The following is a 23,599-nucleotide window of genomic DNA, read 5'->3' as shown; positions in this document are numbered from 1 at the left end:
AGCAATACCTCTTCACTTTAATAAACTTTGTGACTAGCACACAAAAGATCTCCAAATAGTAATTTATTTTAGATACTGTGAAAAAGTTTCACTGGCCACATATATCAAAGCATAATGTGAATCATTAATGTAAGCTAATCCTATGTGCCAGTGGGTGGTGTCCTGAAAATTTATTCATTAGTCAATGTGCTTCTTTCTATGGGGGAACTACATAATATATTGTTGTCGTTGTTAGGTACCATTGAGTCGGTTCTGGTTCACAGCAACCCCATGCACAACAGAACGAAACACTGCCCAATCCTGTGCCATTCTCACAATTGTTGCCATGCTTGAGCCCATTGTTGCAGCCACTGTGTCGATCCATCTTGTTGAGGGTCTTCCTCTTTTTCACTGACCCTCTACTTTACCAAGCATGATGTCCTTCTCCAGGGACTGATCTCTTTTGACAACATGTCCAAAGTATGGGAGACATAGCCTCACCATCCTTGCTTCCAAGGAGCATTCTGGTTGTACTTCCTCCAAGACAGATTTGTTTATATATATATATATATATATAATGATATATACTAATGAATAATAATAGCAGTGTTAACAGTTGCTACAACTTATCAAGTATCAGGGACTTTACATATATTATTTCTATTTTTCATAACAACCCTGCAAGATAGGTACTATTATACCCATTTTACAGATGTAACTAAAGTTCAAATTAATTAAAGAACTTGCTTTGAGAGCATGCAGTCAAATACATTCTTTATCCCACCTATCCAAACCCAAAAACCCATTGCTGTTGAGAACTGCCCCACAGGGTTTCCAAGGCTGTAATCTTTATGGAAGGAGACTGCCATATCTTTCTCCTGCAGAGCAGTTGGTGGCTTTGAACTGCTAACCTTTTTGGATAGCACCTGAGTGCTTTACCCACTATGCCACCAGGGCTGCTTATCCCACCTACAGTTCCTGCTAAAGGAGCGACGACAGGACACCCAGGACCTCCCTCACCATTCCTCTTCTTCTCACCAGTCAAGCTGGTTGGCCCTGGATTGGGCACCTGATCCAAAACTCCAGCCAGTTGTGGTTGTGGTCTGGTTTGAAAAGATGAGGTTGGCCAATCAGATTATCCCTTGGGAATTTGAATTGAGAAACACGGAAAGAAGCAGTAAGTTGGAAGGAACAGGAGCTGGAGTCCAACGGCTCCATCAATAGTTGTTGAATGAGTGTTGTGAAGGGAAGCTGAGGAGACCATGCTGGGCCATATTCAAGCTAAAGTTCTGGGGGAGTGGAAGGTTAGCAGAGCCTTTAATATAGTGGAAGGATACAGAGCAAATGCGGTAGAACGGAGAAAATCACATGCAGAGAGTGAGTGAGCGCAGAGCATTCTGTGGTGCTCTTGTGGCAAGCTCTGCTCCTTTCTTACTTTTCCACAGTTTTTGTGCCAGGGTAGCCTTGAATCTTTCAAGTGTCAGTTCCTTTCAGCCAGAACAGCCGAATTAGAATACACAGCTGGTAAGTGCTGGAAAAGGGATTTGAACCCAGGTCATTGTGGCTACAGAGACTCTGCTCTTTGTCACCGAACCTCTTTGCCACATTACAAATGCTGCTCTTGTCCACCATAGCCCACAAGGTCAGCTTACTGTATCTGAAAAAGAACCAGTAATGGACTCAAGTTTCTTGAATCCTTCTCCAAAGTCTTGGCCAGCTTCCAGAGCCCTGAAGGAAAGGGTGGGGCTAAGGAAGACTCAGGCAGCTGGGAGGTCTCCAAACGACACTGAGGCATCTAGGGTAGATGGTACTACAATGAGCAGAGGGGATGGGGGCAGTGCAAAGAATGGTCTTGAAAGTGCTGAGGAGAGCTGGGGGCTCCTCAAGGGCAGGGGTGGTTTCATTCCTACTTCTATCCCCAGCTTCTGAGAGACTGCCTAGCATATGTGTGAGTGAGTGAGGCAGAAGGTAAATGTGGATCACAGCCCCTGTTCCAGCTTATGGATCATTCTTCAGTTGAGTCTTCCCAAGTTAAGAAACACCAGTCTCCATCTCTAAGAAACAATTCATGTAACAATATGAGTAATGCTTATAGGGACTAGTTCACTTCAGCTTTAAAAGTAATAAAAATGGTGTAGTGACAACGGTGGCAGTGACATATTTCAAGGACTACAAATGGACAAGTCTGGGTTGCATTTGCCCTGTTTACAAAGATACTGCTCACATTGTTTTCCTCTGCCTGGAGAGAGTGAGGTTTTCATTTTAAGAGGCTGACTAAAAACTGCAGGGCCACTTCCTGGGCAGGCTTCCAAGTGACTACATCTTTCTCACAGCACTCCCCAGGGCCCAGCCCAAGCTGCCTGGGGCGGGGCCTCGAGGCCCTTGGTGGCTGTTGGAGCTACCTCAGGAGCAGTTATCTGCAGCCCACCAGAATTGCTGTGCTTTTAGGCCTTCCTGAGGCACGGATAACGGCCTTGGCCTTTGCACTGAAGAGACACCAGAGTTTGTGATTGGCCAGGCTGGTGGGTGTGAAATAAAGATGTTATGCTATACTTCTGAGTATGGCATTCCTTCCAGCTGAGTATCCTGGCGTGCAGGTGAGTCTAAATGTTTGAAGACTGCCCTCGTGGGTTATGAAACTTTTGAAGCTGGGCATCGTGACTTTCCAAGCTCATACCTTGGCATATTTCTTAACCCCACTAAGCCTAGTTTCCTTTTCTGTGCAATAGGGCTAAATTTTTTTAGGGCTAATAATACCGCCTCCATACGGTGTTGTGAATCCTAAAAGAGATAACATATCCAGAGTACCTCATCTGGTACCTGGCATATATTTGACACAGTGGCAGCAACAATGGGCTCAAACATAGCAATGATTGGGAGAATGGCGCAGGACCGGGCAGTGTTTCATTCTGTTTTACATGGAGTTGCTATGAGTTGGAACTGACTCGACGGCACCTAAGCAACAAAGAGCTCCTTATTTCTGATGCATCAGTCAAAAAAAAAAAAAAGATTTTAGTGATGATGTCCCTGTCTTTATTTCTAATAGTATATTTCTCCAAAAGATTCAGCGGGTACATTCTGCTTCTTAATCATATGTGTGTAACCAAAAGAAAGAAAATTTTAGGGGAAGTTAATGCCAATGGAAAGTCTGTCAGACTCTATTCCCTTTCTCTTTTTCCCTTCTAGACCCTGACTGCACCTGCCCCATTTGCAGATGAAACCAGCTGCCAGTGCCAAGCTCCCCATGAAAAACTGACCATTGCTCAGGCCCGTTTAGGAACACCAGGTGAGGCTTTACTTCTTGTTCCTCGAATGGGCACTGTCTTGACATCTAAAGTATGGAAGGGCCCATCATTATTCGAGCAGCATGCTCTTTTGATCAGAGGGCTGGGTTTAGAGATTAGAACGCAGTGCAAGAAGAGTGAAAACGCTAGCAGTGATAAAATGGACCCACCAAAGTAACCAAGTAAAAGATGCAGCAGGATATGGGAGTTTGGGCCCCAGCGCGGCCATTTACAAGTTCTTCAGCCTTGGGCAAGCCACGAAAGTGAACTGAATCTGTTTCCTCATGTGCAAAACGGGGACAGTGATTCCTGCTCACAACGTTTTTTGTGAGAACCAGATTTGGTTAAAAGTATGAAGGCATTTTTTTAAACTGTGAAGACTTATACGAACTTAAACTACTGTAATTGCTATTCTTAAAAGTCTGTGTTTTTAAAGCGTTTCTCCAAGTGTGCCTTAGATTAGAGAGACTGGGCTCTGCTATGGAAGTTTGTTCATCCCTTTACTCCTTCAGTACATACCAGAGGATGGATAGGGAAGAGCTTTAAAAAGAATTTTAGGGTACCATCTCTGTTTCCCAAGATCTTTCACTATAATTAAAGAGATAAGACAACTAGATATGAAATAAAAACCACCAGTAGAATGCATGCATGTGTTTAGGGGTTAAGTCCTGCAACACAGGTGATAAGATAATAACCAAAGTTTCCAGAAGGGCTCATTCATTTGGCCTGGAGCAGTCAGGCAAGACTTCAGGGAGGTAGGCGACTGGAGATGATACTTTTGGGAGAAATAAGATTTGGACTATCGGGGCAGAAAATGGAAGGGGATTCTGGGCAGGCAGAACAGGAAATAGCGAAGGCACAAGGTAGAGAGCTGTGCAGGAGTAAATGACTGGCGTTCCAGCTGATTGCAACGAAGTGAGAAATAGGATGAGTTGAGCAGGTAACCTTTGAGCCATTTAACTCAATGTTTCCCACTCGCCATTGCAAAAAACCAATAACCCAAATTTAAAGTGCTCCGTGGTACAAAGGACGCTTTGCTCGGATAATAATAACTAATATCTACTAAGTGCTTACTATGTACTAAGTTCCTTTGCTATCAAAACTCTATGTGGTTAGTACTTTTAGTATTTCACAGATTAGGAGATTAAGGCTTAGAGAAGTTGTGACTCAGCACAAGGTGTGTGATCATTAAGGTTGCATGTCAGCTTGGCTGGGCCATGATTCTCAGTGGCTTGGCAGTTATGATGTAGTTTGGCAGTTGTATGATGATGTGATTACTTCCAGGATGAGATTTGATATAATGTGATCACCTCCATGATGGGATCTGCTGTAAGTAGCCAGTCAGTTGAAAGGGAGTTTCCTTGGGGGATGGGGCCTGCATTGAATATAAGTGGACTTTCTGGTAAGGCTTGTGGGCTTTTCCTCACTCTGGATCCTGTAGCTGCCTCCTATTCATTTGACCTCTGGTTCTTGGGACTTGAGCTGGCAGCTTACCTGCGGTCTTGCCTGCCGATCTTGGGATTCATCAATCTTCCCAGCCTGTGAGCAAGAGCCCTGTTGTCTAACCCACCAATCTTGGGTTCCCAAGCCCCTGCAGCTACCTGAATCAGAAGAAGATTCTATCCTGACCCACTTGGTATATTCCAGCCTCTACAATTGTGTGAGCTATTTCCTTGATATAAATCTCTCTCTCTATATATATGTATTTATACGCTTTACTGGTTTTGCTTCTCTAGAGAACCTAGCCCAAGACATTTGGTACCAGGAGTGGGGTGCTACTCTAACAGGTACCTAAAATGTGGAAGCAGTTTGCCTTCAGCTGGCAAAGCCAGCAATACACCTTCAGTTGGCTACCTCAGCACTACATCAACTCTCCAGCCCTATGTCATAATTTAGTCTGCAGGGACCTTGACCCCCTTTCCCTTCCACAAGATGTCACGCTGGTCCATTACTTTGATGACATTATGCTGATTGAACCTAGTAAGGAAGAAGTGTCAGTGACTCTGGACTTATTGGTAAAACATTTGCATGCCAGGGGGTGGGAAATTAATCCCACAAAAATTCAGGCACCTTCCACCTCAATGAAATTTCTAGGAGTCCAGTGGTGTGGGGGCATGTCAAGATATTCCTTCTAAAGTGAAGGATAAATTATTGCATCTGGCCCCTCCCACAACTAAAAAGGAGGCACAATGCTTAGTGGGCCTCTTTGGAATGTGGAGGCAACATATTCTTCATTTGGGTGTGCTACTCTGGCCTATTTATCAAGTGACTTGAAGAGCTTCTAGTTTTGAGTGGGTCCCAGAACAAGAGAAGGCTCTGCAACAGGTTCAGGGTGCTGTGCAAGCTGCTCTGCTGCTTGGGCCATGTGATCTGGCTGATTCAATGTTGCTTGAAGTATCAGTGGCAAATAGAGATGCTGTTTGGGATCTTTGGCAAGCCCTTATTGGTGAATCACAGCGCAGACCCTTACTTAGGATTTTGGAGCAAAGCCCTGTCATACTCTGCAGATAACTACTCTCCTTTTGAGAAACAGCTTTTGGCTCATTACTTGGCCTTAGTGGAGACTGAATGCTTAATCATTGGACACAAAGTCATCATGCAGCCTGAGCTCCCCATCATGAACTGGGTGTTGTCTGACTCATAGAATCATAAAGTTGGACATGCACAGGAGCACTCCATTATTAAATGGAAGTGGTATATATGAGACCAGGCCCAAGCAGGACCTTAAGGTACAAGTAAGTTGCATGAGGAAGTGCTCCAAATGCCCATGGCCTCCACTTCTGTCACATTACCTTCCATATCCCAATCTGCACCTACAGCCTCATGGGGATTTCCTTATGATCTGTTGACTGAGGAAGGGAAAACTCGTGCCTGGTGTACAGTTGGTTCTGTGCAATATGCAGGCACTACTCAGAAGTGGACAATGACAGCACTGCAGCCCCTTTCTGGAATCTCACGAAGGACAGTGGTGAAGGGAAATCCTCCCAATGGGCAGAACTTCGAGCAGTGCTCCTGGTTGTTCACTTTGCTTGCAAGGAAAAATGGGCAGATGTTTGATTGTATACTGATTCATGGGCTGTGGCCAATGGTTTGGCTGGATGGTCAGGGTCATGGAAGGAACATGATTGGAAAATCGGAGACAAGGAGGTATGGGGAAAAGGTATGTGGATAGACCTCTCAGAATGGGCTGAAGAAGTGAAAATATTTGTGTCTTATGTGAATGTTTACCAAAGGGTGACCTCAGCAGAGGAGGATTTTAATAATCAAGTGGATAGAATGACACATTCTATGGAAACCAGTCATCCTCTTTCCCCAGCCACTCTTGTCATTGCTCAATGGGCTCATGAACAAAGTAGCCATGGTGGCAGGGATGGAGGATATGTATGGCTCAGCAACATAGACTTCCACTCATTAATGTTGACTTGGCTATAGTCACTGCTGAGTACCCAATCTGCCAGCACCAGAGACAAACACTGAGTCCCCTCTATGGGCGCCATCCCTTGAGGTGATCAGCCAGCAACCTGGTGCAAGTTGATTGCACTGGACCACTTCCATCATGGAAAGGGCAGCGTTTTGGTCTTACTGGAATAGATATGCTAGATATGGATTTACCTTCTCTGCACGCAATGCTTTTGCCAAAACTACCACCCATGGACTTACAGAATGCCTTATCCACCGTCATGGTATCCCACACAGGATCGCCTCAGATCAAGGGACTCACTTCACAGCAAATGAAGTGAGGCAGTGGGCCCATGCTCATGGAATTCACTGGTCTTATCATGTTCCCCATCATCCTGAAGCAGCTGGCTTGATAGAATGATGGAATGGCCTTCTAAAGACACAATTATGGTGCCAGCTAGGAGGCAATACCTTACAGGGTTGGGGCAGTGTTCTCCAGGAGGCTGTATATACTCTAAGCCAGCGTCCAATATATGGTGGTTTCTCCCATAGCCAGGATTCATGGGTCCAGGAATTAAGGGGTGGAAATGAGAGTGGCACCACTCACTATTACCCCTAGTGATGCACCCACAAAACTTTTGCTTCCTGTTCCCACAACTTTATGCCCTGCTGGTCTAGAGGTCTTAGTTCCAAAGGGAGGAATGCTCCCACCTGGAGACGCATTACTGATTCCATTGAATTGGAAGCTAAGAATGCCACCTGGCCACTTTGGGCTCCTTATGTCTCTGGATCAATGGGCAAAGAAGGGAGTTACCATATTGGCTGGTGTGATTGATCTTGATTACCAGGAGGAAATTGGATTGCTATTACTTAATGGAGGTAAAGAATACTATGTCTGCAATGCAGGAGATTCCTTAGGGTGTTTCTTAATACTACCGTGTCCTATGATTAAAGTCAATGGAAAACTACAGCAACCCAATTCTGACATGACTACTAATGGCCCAGACCCTTCAGGAATGAAGGTTTGGGTCACCCCACCAGGCAAAGAACTGCGACCAGCTGAGACTCTTGCTGAGGGTGAAGGGAATATGGAATGGGTGGCAGAAGAAGGTAGTTCTAAATACAAGTTACAGCCATGTGACCGGTTGCAGAAACAAGGACTGTAATTGTTATGAGTATTTCTGCTTTGTATGTATGCATCAAATATTTTTGTTTTCTTTACTTATAAAATATAAGATGTAAATAGGGCTAGTACATATTTGATTGTGTGTGTGTTTGTATCATGTTAGGTGCAAATATGACTTTTTAATTGTCTTTATTCGGAGATTGTGTATGGTTTAAAGAGATGTGTGCAGGTGCCAAGTTGACGAAGGGTGGACTGTGATCGTTAAGGTTGTGTGTCACTTGGCTGGGCCATGATTCTCAGTGGTTTGGCAGTTATGATGTAGTTTGACAGCAATGTAATGATGTAATCACTTCCATGATGAGATTTGATATAATGTGATCACCTCCATGATGGAATCTGCTGTGAACAGCCAATCAGTTGAAAAGGAGTTTCCTTGAGGGTATAACCTGCATCGAATATAAGTGGACTTCCTGGCAAGGCTTGTGGGCTTTAGCTTGCTCTGGATCCTGCAGCTGGCTCCTGTCCATCTCACCTCTGGTTCTTGGGACTTGAGCTAGAAGCTTACCTGCTGTCTTGCCTGCCGATCTTGGGATTCATTGAATTTCACAGTCTGTGAGCAAGAGCCCTGCTGTCTGACCTGCCAGTCTTGGGTTCACGAGCCCCTGCAGCTACATGAATCAGAAGAAGCCTCTATCCTGACCCACGAACATGGGATGTTCCATCCTCTACAATTGTGTGAGCCATTTCCTTGATATAAATCTCTCTATAGTATGCATTTATATGCTTTACTACAGAGCCCTGGTGGTGCAGTGGTTAAGGACTTGGCTGCTAACCAAAGGTTGGCGGTTCGAATCCACCAGCTGCTCCTCAGAAACCCTATGGGGCAGTTCTACTCTGTCCTATAGGGTTGCTATGAGTTGGAATCGACTCAACGGCAAAGGGTTTGGTTTGGTTTGGTTTTATGCGCTTTACTGGTTTTTCTTCTCTAGAGAACCCAGCTTAAGACAAGGTCATTCAGCTAGCAAGTGGCAGCGGTCCTCACATTTGAGCTGCATCAGCATCACCTGAAGGGCTTGTTGAAACACAGATGCCTAGGCCCAGGCCTTCTGTCCAACTGGGATAGGGACCAAGAATTTGCATTTCTAACAAGTCCCCAGGTGATTCTGATGCTACTGGTCAGAAGACCACTCCGTGAGAACTACTGGTAAGTGGTAAATTGAGTTGAACTCAAACCTGTTTGTGTTAAAAGCTGAGCTCCTGACCATAGCACTCTTTAAGAGTAATCTTCAAGAGAGGGATGTGAGGAGGAAGGTAGGCAGAGTTAGCTTTGCAAGGGCTGCTTTTGAGAAAGGCAACAAGATGTTTGAGGAGGTAGTTCAGAGCAGCTAAACCGGTTGTTCCCAAACAAACATAGAAGGTATGTGTTATTTGCATAAAATATGGTATTTGAATCCTGGTAATTAATGTGTGGTATACTTTTTTTTATACAGACATGTATTTTTCCAGATCACATTTATTTGATATGCTTTCCTCTGTCCATTCAAGATAAACAGAAATTTTCTGGAAATCTCTTTTAAAATGTATAATAATTTGTGAGCAGAAAGATTGTATTAGTTTTCTATGCTGCATAAGTAATGGCTATAGACTTAGTGGCTTACAAGAACATACATTTTTATGTTGTAATTTCCACAAGTCAGGAGTCCAAGCCTGGCTTAGGTGAGTCCTCTGTTTAGGGTCTCACAAAGTTGCAATCAAGATACTTCCCAGGGCTCAATTCTGTCTAGAGGCTTGACTGATGATGGATCCACTTCTAATCTCACTCAGGTTGTTGGCAGAATTTATTTCCTAGCATTGGTAAGACTGAGAGCCCCAGTTTCTTGCTGTCTTTCAGCCAGAGGCCACCCTTAGCTGTTAGAGGCCACCTACAGTTCCGGGTCACACGGCCCCCTCCATAAGCCCTGTTAGCACGTGGCAGCTTGCTTCTTCAAAGCCATCGAGGGAGAAAGAGAGTGAGTCTGCTAGCAAGATGGCATCTTATACAACGCAACATAATTACGGGAATAATATCCGTTACCTTTGCTATATTCTATTGGTTAGAAGCAAGTCACAGGTCCCACCCACATTCAAGGGGAAGGAATTACACAAAGGCATGAATGCCAGGAGGCTGGGAGCACCTCGAGACCACCTTAGAGTCTGTCTACCACAGCCATAGAATAGTTGTGCTCTGACTTGTGATCATTGTCAAACCTCCAGCTTCACAGGCCAGTAGCTCCCCACGTAGATGCTATAGAGAGTCTTCAGATGCCTAAGAGGATGTCCAAACAAAAGGTCAAAACAAACGTACAAACTAAAAAAGCCACACTCCATCAAAAAACAAGTTTTATTATGGACAATTTCAAATATACACAAATGTAGAACAATGTAATGAACATTTATGTGTCATGCATCCCCATGGCCAGCCTTGCCCCAAATACACCCCCATCTGCTCTCCCCTCATGAATTATTTGAAATAAATTCCTAGATTTCCTATCATTTCATCCATAAATATTTCTATATATATATATCTAAAAAAATAAGGACTCTTGTTTTTTAAACATAACCACTTTACCATTATCCCACCCAAAAAGCTAACATTGATTTCTTTAATATAATCAAATAGCCAAAGTTCCAATTTCCAGCTGTCTTATGTCATCATATTTTTATAGTTTGAACGGAAATTCAAATAATGTCCACACATTATAATTGGTTATGTATCTTTTAAATCTTTTTAAACCTATAGGTCCCTCTTCCATCTCTCTTTCTCTTTTTTCCTTGAAGATTATTTGTTGAAGAGACTGGGTTCTTTTTTTTTTTTTTTTTTCTTTTGTCCCGTAGAGTTTCCCAGAGTCTGGAAATTGCTGACACACTACGATTTTTAAAAGTGAGCTTATTGCAAAATCAACTCCACAAATATTCTTCAAAGATTTACTAAATGGTCTTTTTCTCAGTAATTATGTCATCTTTCCTTACTTTTCTTTCCTCCCTGCTTCCTGAATTGATTTATCTTGATCACCTCTGAATCAATAACAAAAAGTTCTGCAAAACTGCCATCTGCTTTCCCCTGGGGTTTATATCTTAAAACAAATTTTCCTCAGTTGAATTCAAATTGAATAAGAGCATTGAAACCAAGGATCCCTCATTAGACAGTTTGTTATTTCAAAGCATTTTTCTATTTACTGTGCCCTATTTAGAATACAGTGTAATCCTGCAAAGGCAATTCTGTTTGCTCAAAATGGTGTATAATTGGAAATAATTGCAATTCCTTACCTGACATAAAGTCTCTTGGGTTTTTTTTATTAGAGAAGTTTAATTTATTAGAAACATTGTACTATCTGAATCTATTAATGTAACATTCATTTTTCTTTATGTTCCAAATTAATGAGGTTGTCCTGTATCAAGAAATAATCACAATTTAAAATCTAAGGCTGAAAGATCATTCAACAGAAGCTTATATTGATTTATTTCTTTTTTAAAAAGTTAATTTTTATAAAATTAATATAAGACATGCATGTAGTTTAAAAAGCCAATAGGACTCTCAGGCTTATAAAGAAAACCAGCGATCCCTTTCCCTACCTATCCCCACCCCTGATTCTTGTTCCCTCCAGGTACCACATGACAATCAACTTTCCAAAATGTTGTTGACATCTCTAACCCACTGTCATTACCTTTCTTGTTTTCTCTGCCTTTGGAGGCTCATACCCTTTTTCAAAACTCTTTTTCTGTAATTTTTGTGGTGTTTCAAGAGGAAGCAGAGCTAAATCTGTATGTTCAGCTTGCCATGTTGAACTGGTAGCCTTCATATTCCTTTTTTAAGAACACCGCTGTGGCCACCTATGTCTCCTTCCTTCTTCTCAATGCAAGAACAGCAGGTCTCTGTGTTGTTTGTAACCACGAAGAAGAGGTAGCAGGGCTGCTTAAGACAAGAGCACTTTGATATGAGAAACTTCTTCTTTCTCCGACCATCCCTTTTTGGATCCTCTTCTTGAATTTTCACTCTCCCGTTTCTCTTTTGAGAAGTCAGAAAGATGTAAAAGTTGGTAAAATATATGGAAGTTTTCAACAAATGTAGCAGGCATCTTCCAGACTATCAGGATCGGGGTGCAGTAGAGCTGCAACCCTCTTCTCCCACTCTAAGTTAAAGAGAATAATTCTGTGACTTGCTTCATCCACCAGGTTGATGGAGCCCCAACCCCCATTGATCTCTCCCTCTGACTTGAAGGGCATGCGTCTTTGCCTTGGCTCAACAGCACTGTCATCCTGCAGTTTCTAGAGTGGTCTCTCGGTGAAGTGTGTCCCTCTTGCTTATGGAATGGCGCTGCCCAGAGCACCATATGCCACTGTGAAAGTACCTGCTGTGCCCTTGTCACTCTTGACCTTTCTAGGAAAGACTGTGGTTTTGGCTGCTCACCTCTAACCCTGAACACCACACCCACATGCAACTTTTGCACCCTGACTCTCCTCCCTTTGGGCATGTGTCCTCCATCTCTCATGATACCAGAGAGGTTAGGGAGTGACCTTTGTGCAGTGATTTGCTGGTAAATGTTTAAGAACCAATCCTCTTGGAAGAAATAAGCCCCAATGTGTAGCATTTGCCAGTTTCCGTGGTGTAAATATTTCTACCATGGCTGATTTCAGGCTACCCTATGTGACTCGGAGTTGGGAAGAAAGGTACCCAACTGGCTTTTGTGAGAGTATGAGCAGGCTCAGGGGTCTTCATTCAGGACTTCCAGACTCAAGGATGAAGTCATTTGTTGTTTCCATTGAGCTTCTCAGTTACTCCTGCCTTGATATTCCTGCTGGACTGACTGCTGACTCTCTGGTTATGCCTGGTTAGTTTGAACCTACCAGCTCAGAAAACTCCACAGTGCTTTGCATTTGTCTTTCCTATTGGCTAAAAATGTGTGTTCTTGTTCTGTCTTAATTTTGTTATTATTATTTTTTAATTCTGCTTTGATGTCCTCAGAAACCCTGGTGGCGTAGTGGTTAAGAGCTACCACTGCTAACCAAAAGGTTAGCAGTTGAAATCCACCAGGTGCTCCTTGGAAACCATATGGGGCAGTTCTACTCTGTCCTATACGGTCACTATGAGTCGGAATCGACTTGATGGCAACTGGTTTTTTTGATGTCCTCAGAACAACCTCTTTTAAAAATTAGTTTCATGTACTAATATGAAACTGAAAGTATTCAGAGATTGTATCTTATCCAGGTAAACTTTCTTGGGCCCTGGACTGATGGAAGAATCAGGTAACTGGGATTCCTTTTCTACTATTCTGTTGACAATGTTTTCTTTCTTCTACAGTTGACAGGCCTGTCAGGGTGTACGCAGATGGAATATTTGACCTCTTCCACTCAGGTCATGCAAGGGCACTTATGCAAGCAAAAACACTGTTCCCCAACAGCTACTTGTTGGTAGGAGGTAAGATGTGCATTTTCTCTTTTTCCAGAAAACTCTTTCATAATCTTAAAATCTCATGTTGTTAATGCTTCCAACTCAGCCCAGACTGGCTCACTTGTTCACTGTCTGACATTTTATAGGACGTTTAAAAAACCAAAAGGGAAATTACATCATGGGATCGTACAGCACTCATCTTCCAAGAGGGAGAGACTCACAATACCACCAAGGGCAACTGTTTCGTGTTCTCCATTAGTGCCCTTCTCCTTGGGTTTGAGGCATGATCCAATTTATGTTTCTAAAATTTTTGAGAAGGTTAGAAATGCAATATTGTTCTGATTTCAAATCTTCGAGAACTGAGGGGATTCAGGATGGTTAAGGGCAAAGAAGGTCATTGTCTCTTTCCTTAGTGTGACCTACGGCACTTAGGCCAATGTTGTGCATAGTGTTTTAAAGAAATAGAGATTTATATGCCCAGATGACCTTGGCTTGCAATGAAAGCACTGACTTGTGGAGAGAGCAGAGTAGTTAGATGCGGATTGCAATTTTCCTCCTCCAGAAGGCCTGCGTATTTCAGTTTGGGTCAAAGGGACAATGCTTGACCAGGGAGGCCTGCATCTCACCTTATGTAATTATGAGGGGTCTTTGTTTTTTTTTTTTTTTTTTTGTAGCTTCCAAGAGTAGTATGTCCATCTGCTGTGATCAGTTTTGGTGGCATTACATGAACTAAACCAAAAAAACCAAACTCGTTACCGCCGAGTTGATTCTGACTCATAGTGACCCTATGGGATAGAGTAGAACTTCCCCATAGGGTTTCCAAGGGGTGCCTAGTGGATTTGAACTGCTGACCTTTTGGTTAGCAGCCATAGCTCTTAACCACTACACCACCAGGGTTTCCATTACATGAACTAGGCACCATCAACCCTCAGACCTAACGTGAGAAAAAAAGGTGCTGGTAAGAGACTGTATATGTATTTAAAAAGTATTTTGTCATCTGCAAGTTTAAAACTACCTTTCATATATTTGAGAGAAACCCTTCTGTAGCTTTTGCCGGGGATGGTGACCACGTGGTTATTGAATGATGTTCTTTCTAGAGGGAAAAAATGGTGAAAGGCATTGGTTACTGGGCAAGTTATCAGAGGGAACCCAAGGCAGCCAGAAAACACTTCACTTGCTCACTTCCCTTTATCTTGAGTGGAAAACCATTTCTCAAGTGAGCACTACCACCTGGAGCCTGGTCCCAGGCTGATAGGTCCACAGAGAGACCTTTGTAATGTTTAGGCTTTGGTCATTTTGGTGACTCAAGTTTAGAGGTGGCTAGATGCTGGTCACAGTTAACAGGATCACCAGCCATGGCCCTGGGTTAATGCATCAAAAGTAAGATCAGAGGAAATGTTCAGCTTTCAGTACATTCTTGTAAATTGAAGGAGGCAGTTCATTAATGTCAGCAGCTTTCCATGTCATTACGCCACAATGGTTTCACTGATTCATGGACTGATTCCTTCATTTAACAAATATTTACTGAGTTCCTACAATGTGCCAGGCACTAGGGATGCAGCCATGAGCAAAACAGACTGTCTATACCCTCATAGAGCTTACATTCCAATGAGGAGACAGACAATGCCCAATAAACTAGTAAATATGTAGCCATGGTACTATGAGGAAATATAAAATAGGGCAAGAGGAAAGAGTGACTGGATGAATGAAGGAGAGATGTTTTAGATAGGAAGGTCAGGAGGCCTCTCTGATGAGGTGACATTTGTGCAGAGACCTGAACGAAGGGAGGGCATGCAGAAGCCAGTACACACACCTTTCCTTGTATAACGTTCTTCCCACCAGTCAAGACAATAACGTGAGGACAAGCAAAGAAGGTGTGGTAGCTACAGGGATATGATATTTTACCGATTTGCATGTCTTTGGGGAGGCTTGCCATAAAAAACACACATGCTTTAACACTCAGAGCAATTAATATAGACAGGAGTTCAGGGCCAGGAATTAAAGCAGAAGAGAAGGAGAAAAACTCCAGCAAGAAATCCTAAATGTCTTAGCAGCCATGGCAAAGGGAGCCACCTAGTCATTCCATAACTCAAATGCTAGAAGCAATACTGCTCCATCCAAAGGCAGGAACTAACTTTTTCCTGCCTTGAGTTCTTATTGCCAAAAATCGCAAAAATAATTTATTATTGTCATCAAAAATATTTTTTAATCATCTAGCACATGCCAATATGTTAAGATCCTCCTTCACATTTGTTGGAAACAATGGATTCAAAGTGATCTGACCTGCAAAAGGATTTGTTACCAAGTCATCAGAGTCATTTGCTTTCTCCCTCTTGGGGAAGTATAACAAAAAGGCTTTACCAAGACTTATCAGATAACTCTGAATTATAACTCTTGCTTTTTTACTTGAAAACAACTTATTCAAACAGACACACTCAGAAAGGGTTGGGAAATGGAAATGTTGGTCATTTCATTATATCATTGTCAATATAACAATTTTTGATAACACGCTTTTATCATGTGCTTTAAATATTCTTTTTTAAAACAAATCCTTGAGGCTGCAGTTTCAGCTTACTAAATATGCAGAAAATACCACCTAACCTAATTGGCAAAGCCAATCCTCATTGTTAAACCTACTAAAAACCTAGAAACCTAGGAAAAGTATGATTTTGCTTTTCAGCTCACATAATTATATTACTGTGTTTCAAGAAGTTTCATCGAAACCACTGAGAAATGCATTACAGAATGCATTGTATAAAATAGAATCGGCCAAGATTAAAATAGTGTGGACCTAATATAGTAAGTTATAAACAAAATACATCGATGTGCTTAATTTGTAGTAATGCAATATAATTTATACATAAAATTGTGATATTTACAAAGAGAGGAGCATAATAAAAAGGCATGCTATCCCTTCTCTAAGTTTTGGGGGGGTGTGTGTGTGTATGTGTGTGTATCAAATTCTAGTGTTTGGCTTTTGGGAATAATTAAATATAATCAAATATATAAATCAAAAATAACAATTATCTTTTTTAGACATCACAATTAAACTTTTCCTTTGCATTTAATAATAGAAAAGGGCATATACTCTTAAAAAAGTAATTGATCTCGCAGCATATAATTTTATTTTTTGTTGTGAGGAGGTAGAAAATAATAAGCATTTTAAAAGCTGAAATGGGATAAGGATTATCTGTAAATGGAATAGATATTTTATGATGTGAGTTGACAAATTAGCTTTTTAACTTCCTTTTTTTTCCTAAATAATGCATATGAAACCTGAAAAGACCATGTAAATATTTTATCCATGTGTTTATTCCAGTGCATTTTGAAAATTTTGCTAATTCCAGAAAATATTCCTCTTACATTTTTAAGAAGCAGCAGTACCAACCTATACACCTTTGGCTTTTTTTAAGTGATTTTGAAGTGAATAGCTGGGGGGAAAAATGCTTACTCTTAACTACAAGAGAAAAGCCATTTTTAGGATTCAGTATGAGTGTTGAGAATAGCTGAAAAATGCTTACTGTTAACTACATGAAAGAACCATTTTAAAAATAATATTTTACTGACTTTTAGGTGAAAGTTTACACAGCAAATCAGGTTCCCCTTTAACAATGTTTATACAAACTGTTCCACATCATTGGTTACAATTTTTACAACGTGTCAGAATTTTCATTATTTCCATTCTGTTTGTTCTGTTTCCATTGATCTAGCTTCCCCTCCCCTGATTGCCTTCTCATCTTTGCTTTTGAGTAAATGTTGACCATTTGGCTTCACATAGTTAATTGTTCAAGGGAACACATTACTCACAGGTGCTATTGTTTATTTTATAAGCCAATCTATTATAGCTTCAATTCCAAGTTCAAAGGGTATCTTAGGGTGATAGTCTTGGGGGTTCCTCTAGTCTCAATCAGTCCAGTAGGTCTGACCTTTTTTAGGAATTTGGGTTTTGTTCTACTTTTTTCTCCCATTTTATCTAGGACCTTCTATTCGTCCGTAGTGGTAGCTGGACACCATCTAGTTCTTCCTGGTCTCAGGTTAGAAATGGCTGTGGTTCGTGTGGGCTATTAGTCCCATGGACTAGTTTCTTCTTTGAGCCTTTGATTTCCTTCATTCTCTTTTGTTCCTGAAGAGTAGAGACCAATAGTTGTATCTTAGATGGCTGCTGGCAAGCTTTTAAGACCCCAGGCACTACTCACCAAACAAGGATCTAGAGCATTAATTTTGTGAGCTATGTTATGCCAATTGACTATGGTCCCAAGCCTTTTAAGCCAGTAAACCAGTCCCACAAGTTGTTTGGATATGTCTAGACAGCCTCCGTAACTGTGCCCCTACGTGGTTTGTTGGCTGCCTGAATGCCCTCTTTCGTGAAGTATCTGTTCATGTCCTTTGCCCATTTTTTAATTGGATTGTTTGGTTTTTTGTTGTTGAGTTGTTGAAATTTTCTATATATTTTAGAGATTAGACCCTTATCCGATATGCCATTGTCAAAGATTTTTTCTCAGTCTGTAGGTTCTCTTTTTACTCTCTTGATAAAGTCTTTTGATGAGAGCAATTATTTGGTTTTTAGGAGGTCCCAGCTATCTAATTTATCTTCTGTCATTTGTGCATTTTTAGTTTTGACAGACTATTTATCCTGAAAATGAGGTCCCCTAGTTTTGACCCTATGTCATCTTCCAGGAACTTTATAGGTTTAGCTTCAACATTCAGGTTTTTGATCCATTTTGAGTTAGTTTTTGTGCATGGTGTGAGGTAGGGGTCCTGATTCATTTTTCTGTATATGGATATACAGTTTTGCTAGCACCATTTGTTAAAGAGACTATTTCTTTGCCATTGAATGGATTTTTTACCCTTTGTTGAAGATCAGCTGCCCATAGATGGATGTATTTACTTCTGGATTCTCAATTTTATTCCACTGGTCTATGTGTGTGTCATTAACCAGTACCAGGCTATTTTGATTACCGTGGCTGTATAGTAAGTTCTGAGACTGGGAAGTGTGAGGCCTCCTACTTCGTTCTTCAATATTGCTTTAGCTATTCGGGGCCTCCTTCCTTTCCATATAAAGTTGGAGATTAGTTTTTCCGTTTCATTAAAGAATGTTGTTGGGATTTGGATTCGCATTGCATCATATGTATAGATCACTTTCGGTAGTTTTACCACGTTTTAAATATGAAGCAACTGAGGCTTCAAGAGTTTGAGTAACTTCCCCAGTAAGAAGTAGTAGAATTGGGATTAGAACCCAAGTCTGTTTGGCTCCAAAATTTAACCCCTATATTATATGTTTCTCTGCTGCAGTTACTGGTAATATTTCATTTTGAGCATAGTGATCTGCCAGGCTAGGTTAGCTGCAGCATGAGGTCCCAGATAGCTCAATGAATTCATCCATTGAGCACCACTATCCAGAGTTCTCCATCTGGTTGTCAGAGTGCATTTGCCAAGACTCAAGAACAACAGTGCTGCTTTGGGCGTAATTAATGTTTAGACAATAACTGGTCAGCATGTTCAGCTGCTTCTTGAGGTCACTCCTGGGACATGAAAATAGGACCCCGTATTGGCATAAACAGGATGTTTGTTTTCTTTGTGTTCTGTCAGGAGGCCATTATCTCAGTCATCTAGAAGTTATACCAAATTGCTCAGGTGCAAGTTCAAAAGGGGGGAGGATATGGATCGTCCTAGTTTTGTGATGTTTAAAATAGAAAATCGATGGATCTGAAATCCATTTCTGCTCAATATGATTCTTGAGGTAGTATTTTAATTAAGTCCTAAAAGAACATTTGAAAAGCTTAGATCAATTTTAAAATTGTATAGCTAGGCCCATAAATAATTCCTATCTATGAAGTCAAAAGCAAATGAAGTCAGTGAATCAGTACATAGATATCATGGCCCTACTACCTGCTCCCAACTGCTGGGTGCGATGGGTGATCAGACAGGCATGGCTCTTTACTCAACTTGTTCATAGTATGCTGCGGGGATTTTCAAATGTTGTGTGCATCAGGATCATCCCTTGAAGCTTGTCAAGTAGAGAGCTGCCTGGGCCCCACTCTAGACCCACTGAATCAAAATCTCAGGGAGTGGGGCCTAGCCATCTTTATATTTAACAAGCTCCTGAGGTGATTCTGATACTCATCAAAGTTTTCCAACCAGTCATCTGGTTGATGGTGTGTTTGTAGTGCAGAATGCTATAATAGAAAATATCTTGGGAAATATGTATAGGCGAGATATGCCTATACACATGTATCTAGAGACATATCAGTCTCTTATTTGCATGTATGCTGTTGAAATGTGTCTATGGATAAATACACATCTATTATTTTTTTTATTACTTTAAATAATTGCAGTGTAATGAATTACTTAATATGGCCCTTCTAGCTATGGTCTTTGTGACTCACACACAATGATTGAGTGCAATTATGCAAATAAGGTATGTGGAACCTGTGATCGTTGGGGTTATATGTCGACTTGGCTGGGCCACAATTCCCAGTATTGTGTGGTTGTCTTCCATTTTATGTGTTATGGATCCTGACCCCTATATGTTGATGAGGCAGGATTGGCATAAGGTGTGTCTTGGGTCACAGCCTTGCAGGAGGGTGTGACTCAAGCCCCACCCTTATTAAAGTTATGCCCTTCCCTGGGGTGTGGCCTGCATCTAAGATACATGTGCCTGTCCTTGTGAGGCTCTCTCTCTCTCTGCATCTGGGTTCCATGTCCAGTTCATAATCATTTGACTTCCCCAGAGGCCTGCTGTCTGACCTGCTGATTGTGGGATTCACTGTGCTTCAAAGCCTCTCAGGCCAGCAGCGTATCATGTGGCCTGATTTGCCAGCTTCTGCAGCCTTGTGAGCCAGCAGCCTGTGGTCTGAACTGCCAGTTTGGGCTCATCAGCTCCTGCATCCACGTGGGCTGGGAGAAGCCTACGCCTGACCCATGAATTTGGGACCTGCCAGCTCCACAACCACATGAGCCATTTCCTTTATATGGAAAGGTCATGCGTTCTGTGAGACGTTGCAGAGAATTAGGGAACCCAAAGACAGGAGGAAGAGTGCTGAGGGGAGAGGGAGTAGTTGATGTTAGAGATGATGGAGTGGTGCAGCAGCTTGGAAAAGTTGGACATTTGGGACATCTTTAAACTCTGCCTCACAGGAACCAGCTTTGTGCTGATCTTTATAAAAGAAATTAGTCATTTAATAATAATAATAAACATTTATTGAGCTTCTATATGTGTCATTCAACAAATATTTGCTCAGAGCCCACTATGGCCAGGTACTGTTCATCAGAGAGTGAAACAGACAAAAGTCCCTGCCTTCAGGGAGCTTACATTTTAGTAGGGGAACACCAACGATCAACAAAATTAAATAAGATAATTCTATGATGATGGGTGCCATGACAAGAAGTAAAGTGAGGAGGGAATGGGTACTGCCAGTGGTGGGGGTGGGATTGCAATTTAGAATAGGATGGTAGGGAAGACTCTTCCCTGGAGAGGAAGAGAGGGAGTGACACCTAGGGATATTTGGAGTACAACTGTTCCAGAGTCAGGGACCAGAAAGTACAAAGGCCCTGATACAATAGGAGATATGTTCAGAAAAGCAAGGAGTGGCAGAAGTGTGAATCTTGTGGGGCTTTGTAGGCTGGCGATATGGATCTCATAGGGGCCTTGTAGGCTGCTGGAGGACTTTGGGTTTTACTCTGAGGAAGATGGGAAGGGTCCTGAGCCCAGGAATAACATGATCTGACAGGTTTTAACAGTATGATTCTGGTCGATGAGAACAGGTTATTGGGGGATGGGCAAGGCTATCAGGAGAACAGATACCAGGCCACTGCAGTAATCCATGGGAGAGATGGTTAATGGGCCAGGATGAAAGCAGTGGAGGTGCTGAGAAGTCCATGGCTCCTGGGTACATTTTGAAGGCAGATCCAGCAGCTTGCTGATGGATTGGATGCGGAGCGTGGGAGGACGGAGGAGTCAATGATAACCCCAAGGCTTTGGCCTGAGTAATTGGAAGGATTGCATTGCTATTTACTGAGATGAGGAAGATTACAGGTTTGGGAGAAACAATCAAAAGTTTGTGGGGTTACCACCTGGAGCAAAGGAGAATGAAGAACACCAAAGACACAAGGTAATTATGAGCCCAAAAGCCAGAAAGGGCCACATAATCCAGAGACTACGTCAGCCTGAGTCCAGAAGAACTAGATGGTGCCCGGCCATAACCAATGACTGCCCTGACAGGGAACACAACACGGAACCCCTGAGGGAGCAGGAAAGCAGTGGGATGCAGAACCCAAATTCATGTAAAAAGACCAGACTTAATGGTCTGCCTGAGACTAGAAGGACCCCAGTGGTCATGGTCCCCAGACCTTCTGTTAGCCCATGACAGGAACCATTCCCAAACCAACTCTTCAGATAGGGGCTGGACTGGACAATAATGGGACAGAAAATGATACTGGTGAAGAATGAGCTTCTTGGATCAAGTAGACAAATAAGACTATGTTGGCATCTCCTGTCTGGAGGGGAGATGAGAGCACAGAGGAAGTCAGAAGCTGACCAAGTAGACACGAAAAGAGAGAGTGGGAGGGAAGGAGTGTGCTGTCTCATTAGGGGGAGATCAATTAGGAGTAGCAAGGTGTATATAAATTTTTGTATGAGAGACTGACTTGATCTGTAAACTTTCACTTAAAGTGCAATAAAAAAAAAGTTTGTGGGGTTACAACTATTGGTCTCTACTCATCCGGAGCAAAAGAGAAAAGGAAACCAAAGACTCAAAGAAGAAACTAATCTACAGGACTAGTAGTCTACGTGAACTATGGCCTCATTTACCCTGAGACCCTAAGACCTAGGTGGTACCTGGCTACCACTACCAACCGTTCTGATCAGGGACACAATAGATGGATCTTGATAGAATGGAAGAAAAACGTGGAACGCAACCTCAAATTCTTTTTTAAAAAATCCAAACTTACCGACTGGTTGAGACTGGAGGACTCCCTGGGACTACTGCCCTGAGATACTCTTTAAACCAGGAACCGAAACTAGCCCTTGAATGGAAAGTTGGCTCACAAAATAAAGAATATCACCTGTGAGTACTGTGCTCTTTTAAAAAATCACCTATATGAGACCAAACAGTCAACAACGACTTTAAAACAAAGATGAGAAGATAAGGGGGCAGGGAAGCTAGATTAATGGAAATGGAACAACCAGAATGGAAATAACAAGTATGTTCACATATTGTGAAGAATGTAACCAATGTCGTTAAACAATTTGTGTAGAAATTGTTGAATGGGAACCTAAACTGCTATGTAAACTTTCACCGAAAACACAATAAAACATTGTTTTAAAAAGTCTGTAGGGCTTGGACACATTTACTTTCTAATGTCCAGAAGGCAGTCTGGAGTTGGGAGGAGTAGTCCCTATTCCTTTAATTCCTGTTTGTCCAGGCATCTTTCAGGCAAATGGATAGGCAGAGAACATCTGCCTCAAACGTATGTAAATTTGAATGATACATATCAGTGGCCATTTGTTGGACCTTGTCTCAGAGGCAATTCTAGAAGACCTTTGTCCCTTCCCTCCCCATTATAACCACCAATTGCTTGGAACAAAATGGTTCTTCTGTGTAGAGCTTGCGATTTATTTGCCTATTCTAGGAATTACTTAGGTTGTACCTTGTCCTGGCTTCAGCTTGTAAGTGCAACTTAAAAGAAAACCAAGCTCGTTGCTATCAAGTCAATTCCGACTCATCATGACCCTAGAGAACAAAGCAGAACTGCCCCACAGGGCTTCCAAGGAGCGGCTGGTGGACTCAAACTGCCGACCTTTTGGTTAGCAGCCAGACACTCAACTACTGAGCCACCAGTGCGACTTAGGAGGACCATAGAAGACAGGAGTATCCGGGAAGGGCTGCAGTACGTTTCCCAAAGGATGTTGGGCGTGGCCAGACTTGGTTCTGGATGTGGGTCATGATTTGATTTTAAGAAAATGATCACATTTCTGTTTTTAAAACACATCTTGTATATTTAAAATCTGTGAATTTATTGTATATACATAATATCTTTAAGAAAAAAAACTCATATTGAGGAGCAGTCAGAGTAGTTCTGAGCACCAGATCCTCACTGGTATTGGTAAACAGGGATTGTACCCATAATGGTATTTCTTCCGGACATGTGGGAAACCTTAGAAAAGCTGCCTTCGTCACCCAAAAAACACATTCTGGATGGGATAATAGATACTATTTACTTTTCAGTTTATTTCAAAATATTTTTATATAAATCCTCTCTTAGGCTGATCAAGAACCAAACCTGTTGCCATCGAGTCAATTCCAACTTATAGCGACCCTATAGGACAGAATAGAACTGCTCCATGGGGTTTCCAAGGCTGTGAACCTTTACGGAAGCAGACCA

At 42.0% G+C, this 23,599-nt stretch overlaps 1 protein-coding gene across 2 annotated transcripts in view; it reads left to right on the top strand.

Annotated features, from left to right (window-relative positions):
• PCYT1B (phosphate cytidylyltransferase 1B, choline) overlaps nucleotides 1-23,599 on the top strand; it is a 118,859-nt gene that overhangs the window by 59,004 nt on the left and 36,256 nt on the right. For both annotated transcript variants that reach the window (XM_023555143.2, XM_003416055.4), the window contains exons 2-3: nucleotides 3,166-3,265; nucleotides 13,127-13,243. In XM_023555143.2, coding sequence (XP_023410911.1) covers nucleotides 3,166-3,265; nucleotides 13,127-13,243 — 217 coding nt within the window. The remainder of the gene's footprint in view (nucleotides 1-3,165; nucleotides 3,266-13,126; nucleotides 13,244-23,599) is intronic.

The sequence above is a fragment of the Loxodonta africana genome, chromosome X (genome assembly GCF_030014295.1).
Source record: "Loxodonta africana isolate mLoxAfr1 chromosome X, mLoxAfr1.hap2, whole genome shotgun sequence".
Lineage (NCBI taxonomy): Eukaryota > Metazoa > Chordata > Mammalia > Proboscidea > Elephantidae > Loxodonta > Loxodonta africana.
This window is presented reverse-complemented; position numbering and strand designations above follow the sequence as displayed.